The sequence below is a fragment of the Populus euphratica genome, unplaced genomic scaffold, assembly GCF_000495115.2.
Source record: "Populus euphratica unplaced genomic scaffold, PopEup_1.0 scaffold3.1, whole genome shotgun sequence".
In the NCBI taxonomy this organism is placed as follows: Eukaryota; Viridiplantae; Streptophyta; class Magnoliopsida; order Malpighiales; family Salicaceae; genus Populus; species Populus euphratica.
In genome coordinates, this window is record NW_011499847.1 from 2989102 (window position 1) to 2999552 (window position 10451).

The window sequence follows — 10451 nt, forward strand, 5'->3', positions numbered from 1 at the left end:
ATTTTTTTACTCTAACTATGTTTTTCAATTTCACTTTTTAACATTTTGTTAATTGAGATATTAACTTCATAGTTTTTTCAAGTTTGTTTTTTATAGAAAATTTCAATATTAAAATCCGGTTCATGAATTTAAAAAGTTGTTTTCGATTGACTTGAATTTTTTATTAGTTATTTTTTTTAAATTTTATTATTTAATATTAAATTTATTATAGATTAAAATTTTTAATTTTTAATTTTTAATTTTTATAATACTATCTTAATCTCATGTGTTATTGAGCCGTGTATAGCAAGTTAACTTATGTATTTCACGTCAATTTTTTTAATTTATCTAATATTATTATCTTTTTTTATATTAAATCAATCAAAGTTATTAGATAAAATCATGTTAATGGCCAAACACTCTCTCTCTCTCTCTCTCTCTCTCCAGCCTCTTTAAAAATTCTATCATCATTCAGGCAATTTTTTTACATGAGAAGAAATTCGGTACGGCATACAAGGTAGCCCAGGCCCCTAGCCAGTTTAATTTTTCAAGTCTTTAAGAAACCATGAAAAAAAAAAGAGTTTGTCAAATTGAGAGTGCTACTTAAAAATATTAAAATATATAATTAAAAAAATATCAAACACATAGCTGATACATTCCCTACCTGTGACGTATACCTTTCATTTTTACTCCCATGCATTGACAACTGTGAAAAGAGGACAGCAAGGATGGGAACAATGAATATCAAACATAAGCGAAGTCTTTTTCTCTGTGGGACCAAATCATACGCTTGATGTCTTTTTTTTTTAAAAAATAAAAAAGCCTCTTCGAAATAGAAAAACAGTGGAGACACATCAGCTCAGTCCTTGTTATATCAACTCATTATTAGCGGTCCCCAGGCTATTCATTTTACCATTTTTTTTCCAAATGTAATTGATACCAGACTAATGTCACCTTCGTACCCATCCATAATTGGTAATTATAAAATCTCAATACAATCCACGTTTGATTTGTACTTGATGAGTTGATTTTTGATCAAGATTTTTATTTATAGTTTTTTAAATAAAATAAGTTTATTTATCAGTGAAGCTTAAAGTAGCGTGACCAACGTACTAAATTTAAATAATTTAAAATTAATAATTATTTAAGTTTAAGGAATAAGTATAAAAAATATAATAGACCATCATTATTTTTAATCTAGAATAATCCTGTAATTATAAAATTTCAATAAAATTTACATGTAATTCATATATATTTTTTATATATTTTTTTGAGTATCTCTATCCAATACATAATAATTACTAGAGAAGTGGAGGGATGCTATTTTCTAAAATCTATTACAATCGAAGTAAAAATGATAAAATCAAAAGATCTGAGACTTAACTGGTAATAGAAATAAGAAGCTAAATTGAAGTTTCCCAAAAAAATAAAATAGCACGACACGTAAGATAAGAGGAAAAGTGGAGCCCGGCGGCTTCAGTCAAAATACCAGCCTTTACCTTAACTCTACCTCCCTCCCTCTCCCCCTGTTCCTTTGTCTCTGCTCTGCAGACCTCTGCAGCAAAAAACCATGGATTGCAGTCTCAGTCCATTACCACCTCCACTTCCTCTTAAGCTAAACAAAATATCCCACCTTTTCAATTCTACCTCTCTCTTAAATCATTGAATCTTTAAAATATCTCTTTCTCGAATCATGATTCATGATCACTATTACGACGAGGGCTTAGAAAAAGAAAAATAATATAATTTGATGGACAGTGCTTTTTAGTTCATTTTTTCTTTTTCCTTTTTATTTGTGAAATTGAAGACAGCAATGTCTGTTTCGGAGCTAAAGGAACGCCACGTGGCGGCGACCGAGACTGTGAATTCTTTGAGAGAACGATTGAAGCAGAAACGCCTTCTTTTACTTGATACAGATAGTAATTATTATTTCAATTTTCTTTCTTTTCTTCTCTCTTCGTAAGAAAGATATAAAAAAAAGTGTAGCTTTGGAAATGGATCTGATTGGAGTTGTTATGGTCTGCTGCAGTTGCGGGACACGCGAGGGCGCAAGGGAGGAATCCGGTGAGTTTTGGGCCCACCGATCTGGTTTGCTGCAGGATTCTTCAAGGACACACTGGCAAGGTAATAACCATTTTTTTTTATAATTTGTTTCTATTGTTAATTTTTTTCCCGCTTCTTAACGACTGTAAATTTAAGTTACAAAGAATAAATCGGGTTGTGGGTTTTGATTCAATCGGCAAATGAAGTCATGTTGTCCTTGGTAGCTGTAACTACCAGTGGAATTTTTTTGCTGTGTTACTTGTTTTTTTTCTGATTTACCAAGCTGCGGCACTTGTTTTTTTCTTTTTCGTTTTCTTGGGGGCAAATGGGATGTGGTTTATATAGAATTTGTTATCCGCCACTAAATTAGGTGTATGAATGTCATGGAAAGTAAAGGGTCACCATTCTTAGCTTGGCTTCCAAAAACGACGTCAAGTGAAGATTGGCTTACTTCTTACTACTCTTAACTCTTTGGCTCTTTATTTTCTGTGGTATGCTTCTGAAAGATAGATGAATGCTCCTGGATGAATTATTGTTCAATGAGAAAAGGTTATGTTTATTATGGATGGAGTACTTAAGAAACAAATAGTTTGGTTTGCTAGAGAGGTTCTCTGAATAGAAGGAAATTAGAACATCAGCAAAAACGTTAATTGCCATTCATTGCTTTAATGAAACTGTTGAGAATTAGAACATCAACATTGTTTTTCATACTCTGTTTGTTAGGAAGGAAAATAGAAGGGATGGATTGAGGAGGGATTGGATGATTTCTACGTTTAGTTGGGTGGATGGAGACCCAAGGAAGGATCCTGTGTGTCCTTCCTGACATGTAATTTGCAATCTGTCCAATTTGTATAGATTGATTTCTGTCCCTCCCTCACTTGTTATCCAACAACTAGATAGATAGGTTGTTGTCCATCCTTTCTACTCTCAATTCATCCCTTTTACATGTTTCGTCCTTATTAACGAACAGGGTGTGAGTGAAATTATGAAGGCTCTTACCATAGGTATTTTGAAGCCGTGAAATGCAAAGATCATGCGTAAGATCTGCAGGGTAATTATGTCATAAATAGAGATTTAATGCCTATCACGTTTGCAGGTGTATTCATTGGATTGGACCCCTGAAAAGAATAGAATAGTAAGTGCATCTCAAGATGGGCGATTAATAGTATGGAATGCTCTAACAAGTCAGAAAACCCACGCCATAAAGCTACCCTGTGCATGGGTGATGACATGTGCTTTCTCTCCTGCTGGACAATCTGTTGCTTGTGGCGGTCTTGATAGTGTTTGCTCAATTTTTAACCTGAATTCACCAACCGATAAGGATGGGAATCTAACTGTCTCGAGAATGCTTAGTGGGCATAAGGGTTATGTTTCGTCTTGTCAGTATGTTCCAGATGAGGATACTCATCTGATAACAAGTTCTGGTGACCAGACATGTGTTCTGTGGGATATTACAACAGGCCTGAGAACTTCTGTGTTTGGAGGAGAATTTCAGTCCGGACATACTGCTGATGTGCTAAGGTAAGGCATTCTCCAATTTTCCATCAAGCTAACCTTGTTATCTGCCTATCTTTTGACTTCAAACTCAATGGACTATCTACCTAGTTAACCTTCAGCTGCTCTTGTTGAAGTGTCTTCTTTTGCAACCCTACATTTACTCTATGTTGGCAGTTATATATGGTGCATCCTGTGACAATCAAACCTTATATGTCCGATGCTTCTTTTTCCCTATTTAAATTACTATAGCATTACATTATTATGTTCAATTTTTATGATTTTCTCCTTTGTCAGGGAGCAATTAGCACTTTCGAAGTTTGACCTTTGTGATTTTGTATCCTGCAGTGTCTCAATTAGTGGATCAAACTCAAGAATGTTTGTGTCTGGTTCCTGCGATTCAACTGCCCGGTTGTGGGACACCCGTGTTGCAAGTCGAGCAGTGCGCACATTTCATGGGCATGAAGGAGATGTTAATGCTGTGAAGTTCTTTCCAGATGGTAATAGATTTGGAACTGGTTCGGATGATGGAACTTGCAGGTTATTTGATGTCAGGACTGGGCATCAACTCCAAGTTTACTATCAACAGCATGGTGATAGTGAGATCCCACATGTAACCTCAATTGCATTTTCAATATCAGGAAGACTTCTCTTTGCGGGATACTCAAATGGTGATTGTTATGTGTGGGACACTTTATTGGCTGAGGTACCCTTTTGCACTTTGTATTAAGTTTATTATGCTACCATCAAAACATCTTTGGAGGAATTAGATTTGCATGCATTGCTCAAGTTAATTGATATTATTTACTGGAATTTGAACTCTGGGGGGCATTTTCAACCCTAACTTTGGCCTTTGTTTCTTAAGTTTAATGTTGAACTGCTAATGTTACCTGGTTGTGTATTATTACCGCTGAGTTCTGAGGTTTCATGGATTTTGCTTTAGATACCTATTTGCACGTGTCTTAACTCGGGCATAGGTCTGAAGCCTTGCGATGCTTATAAGTTATGATAGACAAGACACGTGAAAACAAACTTATATGAAGAGTGGCACTGGTGTTCCCCACTTTGTTGGTGACTATTGTATTTTCCCAGTTGTGTGAAATTAAGTATCAGAACTCCCATCATTTTAACCTTTAAGAAAGAAAAGCTTGAGCATTATGCTCTTGTTGCAAGCATCCTTTTTTGCTGAGCTGTTGTTTGAAGGTTTATAAGTTGTGGGAGCTTTGAGGTGGGCCATGTTATCGCACCCATTGACCCCAATTACTTTTGTGTTTCATGGCAGGTTGTTTTGAACTTGGGATCTTTGCAGAACTCCCATGAGGGCCGGATCAGCTGTTTGGGTTTGTCAGCTGATGGAAGTGCCTTGTGTACAGGAAGTTGGGATACAAACCTAAAGGTTAGTCTCCATATAAGCATGGCTTTGTAAATTTCTTTTGATACAGTCTCATTTGCTGGAGACACATCTAGGAAAAAGCTCCATATCGGATCCACAAAGAACAGATCCATTTGATCACGACATTGAAAATCTTAGCCATCCAGTTTTGTCCTTCTCAACTCCTGTAGTCTGCTTTGTTGTTCCAAGTGGTTCTATTCTAGGTAATGAAACACTTTTTATTCTTAGTTCTTGGGTCAAGAAGTCCTGCCTAAACTAAGCTACAAAGAAAGCTCCTTTTATTCAATTATTGATCGACTTATATATAGGATCCCATTCAGCCTTTATTGATGCTTCTTTATGTAGAATGCTACCGCTTATCTGGCATTTTGCATGTTGGAGGTGTTGTGCTCAGCAACATCTATTAGACATAATTTTATCCAGTTTCACTTTGATCTTCTGTTACATAGAATTAATTACAAAACTGTCAAGTTGATGAAATCTCCACCCCTCTCCCCCTCTCCAGATTTGGGCTTTTGGAGGGCATAGGAAGGTAATCTGATTCGAGCAAAAGGCTTTAATCAGCTGTCTCGTTTCCTCCCAGGATCATGGTTCTCATTGCTTTTTCAGATGCACCGCATTGTTGGTAGATCCCTCTGCATTCTCGTCAAATTAATGTGGTTTGAAAACCATTTCCCAGTGCTGTCCCTTGTAATTCTCATGTGAAAATTGATGAGGAAATGGAAAAATTGCATGAGGTTTGATCTTAATGGTAAAAGTGGCGGTTCATGTTATATCTGGCAACGGTATCAAAGTTACCTATTTAATTTGTGCTTACCAGTTGTTGTATCCTGTACCTTTATTTAATGAAAAATCTTTGTTTTCTTCAAGCATCCCCCCCACCCTAGATTCCTATATCATACCTCAAAACTAATGCCGGACATCTACCATTTCCTTGCTAGATAACTCGAGGATGTGGTTGCATACTGTTTATTTTTTGCCTAGTTTAATCCATGGAATCTTTTTCAAGATCTTATGTCCCTTGCTAGTGTTAATTTGCCTACATAATCTCGATGCCTGAGTGCCAAGGACCATTCCTGCATGCCTGGATTGTCAGTGCTAGCCTCTGGAGTATGAATTTCGAAGAATTTTTGCCAAGGAAGTTTCCTATATGGGGCTGGTTGATGTTGCTTCGTAACTAGTATTTTTTCGAATAAAGTTCTATGATGGAAAATACAAGCAAAAATGTAATGGTTCAAATTGTGCCGCCATCATCATCTTTTTTTTAAGATATTAATACACTGTTGGCGCCGGCCACACCTAAACAATTGCAGTTATTCATGGTAAAAAGTCAGTCACACCTGGATAAATGTCTCACCCTAAAAATGGCTTGAAACATGTTATAGACTGTTCTAGATAATCCTGCTCTTCATAACGTATAAACTCAAATAGAAATTAGTTCCGATGGTCTTGAAAGTTTGAAAATGCTCAAGGACCGCGTCTCTGACTCTTCGTCATTTCATCACTGCTCGAAGAGGAAGGATTCAGCCCATATTCACTCGTGTGATCAAATTCACTGCTTGCATAATCGATGCCGTCTAATGCCGTCCTCCTAAACTTCCGTATATCTGTACTATATGAGCTTTGTTCAAAATCAGAACTGGAAGCGGAGCTGAAGATAAAACCTCGGCCAGGTTTTATCCCTTCGTCCAAGGAGACTTCACCTTCAAGTGCTCGTACAATCTGTTTCATTGATACTTGTTAAAGCATCTCCTAAGATATTTTACAATTCCCATTTAAGTAAAGTGATGGTGTATGATATGTGATTAGTTTATTCACGATGTTAGATCTCTTTTTTTTTTTTTTATCTCCTTGTTCCTTGCTGTTTGTTAGAAGGTCTGGAGATCCACGAGGAAAACTGTCGTTAGTAAAATTGCTTAAGGTGGTCTTGAGTGGATTGCAGGAAAGGTTGGCTAAACAAACCGTGCAATTTCTGTTTCTTTGAAGAAATTACATCAATGACAAGATTTTGGACTAAAATTTCTTGAAACTTGCCAGCGGTTGCTTAATCAAAGCTTCGAATTTTTTCTCACGCAAAAATATAGATCACCATGATAATTGAAGTATCATACCTGGCTCATTTTCGGCCGCCTCTTTGCTGAATAACTAACTGATGCACCAGCACATGCTATCATGCAAGCCACCTCATGGGGATTGTAATTGCCCTCCAAAGCTGGATCAATCAGCTCATTGTAGTTTCCGTCTTCTAGCGCTTTTGCACATAAAGGTGTAGCCTGGTAATTGCATGAACCAAAATCTCAATATAAGCATTTACTTGTGTTGCAGAAGTTCGGTTAAAGGAGGTTAAGAGGGTGCAAAATTGAGGATCCGCACCCATTCTACCAAGCTGTCATCCATGTCCCCAGAGATATCCACAGGGAGACGTCCAGTTATTAGTTCCAATAGCATGACACCGAAGGAGAATACATCAGATTTCTCGGTAAGCTTGCCGCTGGAAGCATATTCTGGAGCCAAGTACCTACATGTATGCATCAATGGTAATCACAGATCAACTTGTGCCTGTCAAACTTTATTCTAATTTGGTGCTACGGCAGATCATATACCACTGAAACGGAGCTCAAATATCTTACCCAAATGTTCCCATGACACGAGTCGATACATGAGTATAGTTGTCTGAAGATAACTTGGCCAATCCAAAATCTGCCACCTGGTATATATAATGGTTATTAAGCATAATTCATCAACTGAAACAATTACATCTAAAAAGATAAATGCAACGTTGCCTGAATACCATAGCTTCGAAACTGTAGTCAAGCAGAATATTTGCCGCTTTAATATCTCTGTGGATAATTCGTGGGTGGCCTGCATGTATCGAACAGAGATTAACCCAAGAGACAGAAAGGTAGAGAGAGAGGCTGATCGAGAAATTGTTATTGACTTACAGTCTTCATGCAAATATGCAAGTCCTTTGGCTGATCCCAGGGCAATTTTGAGCCTAGTAGGCCAGTCCATGGTCGGACGACCCTTACCTACAAATTTGACAACGATATCAAATTATGACTAATTAAAGCATGCCAGGAATGAAGGGAATGTATCAAGGAAAATGGAGAATTCTGGATTCTGGGAGCATACCATGAAGGTGAAATTCAAGGGTGGAATTGGGGACGAACTCGTAAACCAACAGCTTTTTATCTCCTGCAATGCAATAACCAACAAGGGACACAAGGTGGCGATGATGGACACGGCTAATAATTTCAACCTCAGCCTGAAATTCACGATCCCCCTGTCCACTACCAGCTTTGAGACTCTTAACTGCGATTTCCTTTCCATTAGGCAACACCCCTTTATGGACATAGCCAAAACCTCCCTGCCCTAGTAGTTTAGCTTGAGAAAATCCCTCAGTTGCTGCTGCTAATTCTTCATAGCTGAAGCTGCTCTTGGTGAACCCAAGAGCCAATGATGGTGATGGGTACGGGGGAGGCAATGCCGGACCGTGTGGGCCAGAGTAACTGGAACTCATTTCACTAGACATAATTGCACCATGAGATGGTGGTGTTGACCAAGTTCCATGTCCTCCGCCGGGAGGTGGAGGGAGATTTACAACTTGCTCTCCGAATTTGCTTTCATTGTGCCAATTACTAGCATGATGTTGAGGAGGTGCTGCGTTGAAATAAGGGCCACCTGTGGCTGCACATTTACATTAATATTCAATAAGAAGCACTCACAATTCATTCTGGTCAGTATTCAATAATGTGTGTCATGCTGAACAGGTATGTGTGTGTGTGTGAGTGTATGGCTTTGAATTTTCTTGCATATTCAATTAATTCTAGACCTGGCTTTATTAGAAATTCAAAATGTTATATAAATTATTTTAGAGATTGAATATAACATGAATGCTTAGAATAGTCGTCCATAGGTACCACGCATACTTAATAGTTCATACACATGAATACCTGTAAGAATTTTTCATGTAACCCTACTGATTATTTTCATGTAACGCTACTGATTAATGGATAATTCCAAGTTTAAATCCAATTGAAATTAGATCACTTGTTATGTGGATGTGCATGGAAAAAGTTAGGCTCGAGGGGCTAAATGAAAAGAAAAAATAAAATCTCAAATCAGAAATGGTGGTTAGAGAGTGTGATATGTACCTTTGGGTGCTAGAGAGTGATCGTTGTAGTAATCATAATGTCTCTTCTTTTTCTTTCTGCATGCACAGAGAAATACAAGCAGGGCAAGCAGCAATAAAACCCCTACTCCAACTACGACTCCTGCTATAATAGGTACAAGGTTAGTTCCATCTTCATTGCCTGAAGATGATTTAGTGCTGTTATTTGATGATGAATCACTTGATGGCCCTAGTGGTCGTGGTGGAGGCGGCGAATTGTGAAACTTGGATGATGATGAAGGTGGTGGAGGCGACCGAGAACCACCATTATCATTTTTTTTGGGAGGGGGGGTTAGTGACTTATTTCCATCAGAAGAGGAAGGCGGTTGGGGTGAAGAACCTGAGTCTTCAGGTGGTGGCGGTGGGGGTGAGATTTCATCAGAAGGTGGTGGCGGTGGGGGTGACATTTCATCAGAAGGTGGTGGCGGTGTTGTTTTTGGTGGTGGAGAGACCTCTGCTGGGGGTGGGGGTGAGATTTCTTTAGAAGGTGGTGGTGGTGGAGAGACCTTTGCTGGGGGTGGGGGAGGGGGCTGGGACGCTGCTGGAGGCGGCGATGACTCCAATGGTGGTGGTGGAGAAACCGGAGATTCTTCAGGAGCGGGGGAAGACATAGTTGGAGTTCAATTTCAAATGATAGTATCGTCGAAGCTTCACGGACAAACCCCACCCTCCTCTAAATGATTATATAGCCCCGGTAATCTCTGAAAAATGCATTTAGGAAATGAATATTCTTTCTGAAGAACAAAATCTAACACTTAGAAAGATAGAAACATCAATTGCAAACTTAGAAGAAAAGTAACCAATACACATAGCATGCCCTGTATATCAAGATTAACAATGCATGAAAGATCAAGAATGTGCAGGTAATTAACTTGCGATGATCATTATTCGCAAACTATCAATATGTACCTAATGGATTTGCTTGCATTTGATTAATTAGCTCTTGCAAAAATGGAAAAGGAGAGGGTTAGAATACCTGCGGAAGAAGGGTAGGAGAACTCTCAAGACAGGAAGGTGTGGTTGCGTGGCTAGCAGTTTCAAGGAAGAAGGGAAAAACGGTGTACTGTGGTACACAAAATCACCTCCTAGAAAGGAGGGGATGTTCTGTCATTTGTCTATATTTTGGTACAAAAAGCAGGGCCTAATTTTAGTGGCAGTTTGGTTTTGTTATTCAGAGGTAATGAAGTAGTTGATGACTCTCGGACAGAAAGCTTGCCACTTAAACTAACTCTGTGCCTGTTGAAGGTGTTATACGCACCATACGGATACAACGTAGTGGACACACACATATAACAACTTCCGTTTTACCTGAGATTCAGTTGTGACCTGGCAGCTGATGAGTCTTGTTACTCTCTCCTGCCTTGTGTTGTT

General features: G+C 38.4%; 2 protein-coding genes across 3 annotated transcripts; one reads left to right on the forward strand and one right to left on the reverse strand.

Moving 5' to 3' along the window:
* The first annotated feature begins 1461 nt into the window (after positions 1 to 1461).
* On the forward strand, positions 1462 to 5781 carry LOC105142600 (guanine nucleotide-binding protein subunit beta-2). Of its 2 annotated transcripts, none has more exons than XM_011050311.1 (6): positions 1462 to 1898; positions 2009 to 2103; positions 3119 to 3543; positions 3865 to 4222; positions 4799 to 4912; positions 5415 to 5781. In XM_011050311.1, exons 1-6 carry the CDS (start codon positions 1793 to 1795, stop codon positions 5448 to 5450), a joined length of 1134 nt encoding a protein of 377 aa, XP_011048613.1. In that variant the 5' UTR covers positions 1462 to 1792; the 3' UTR covers positions 5451 to 5781. The 2 variants fall into 2 exon arrangements, with proteins under 2 accessions (XP_011048613.1, XP_011048621.1); XM_011050319.1 differs by lacking the exon at positions 5415 to 5781 and adding an exon at positions 5067 to 5222 and having other exon boundaries at positions 4799 to 4945.
* On the reverse strand, positions 5601 to 9691 carry LOC105111190 (proline-rich receptor-like protein kinase PERK7). Its single transcript, XM_011006485.1, has 8 exons — positions 9064 to 9691; positions 8042 to 8596; positions 7852 to 7938; positions 7701 to 7771; positions 7540 to 7616; positions 7283 to 7427; positions 7021 to 7182; positions 5601 to 6631 (listed from the first exon to the last, which is right to left on the reverse strand). The coding sequence occupies exons 1-8, from the start codon at positions 9689 to 9691 to the stop codon at positions 6377 to 6379; spliced, it is 1980 nt and encodes a 659-aa protein (XP_011004787.1). The 3' UTR covers positions 5601 to 6376.
* Positions 9692 to 10451: the final 760 nt, after the last annotated feature.

Excerpts from the sequence above, each read along its gene's own strand:
- LOC105142600 (XM_011050311.1), top strand. The coding sequence starts at position 1,793 with ATGTCTGTTTCGGAGCTAAAGGAACGCCACGTGGCGGCGACCGAGACT. Across the intron at positions 1,899-2,008 it reads TCTTTTACTTGATACAGATA|TTGCGGGACACGCGAGGGCG; the intron begins GTAATTATTATT and ends GGTCTGCTGCAG. Across the intron at positions 3,544-3,864 it reads CATACTGCTGATGTGCTAAG|TGTCTCAATTAGTGGATCAA; the intron begins GTAAGGCATTCT and ends TGTATCCTGCAG.
- LOC105111190 (XM_011006485.1), bottom strand. The coding sequence starts at position 9,691 with ATGTCTTCCCCCGCTCCTGAAGAATCTCCGGTTTCTCCACCACCACCA. Across the intron at positions 7,772-7,851 it reads TGCATATTTGCATGAAGACT|GCCACCCACGAATTATCCAC; the intron begins GTAAGTCAATAA and ends CGATACATGCAG. Across the intron at positions 6,632-7,020 it reads GGCGGCCGAAAATGAGCCAG|ATTGTACGAGCACTTGAAGG; the intron begins GTATGATACTTC and ends TCAATGAAACAG.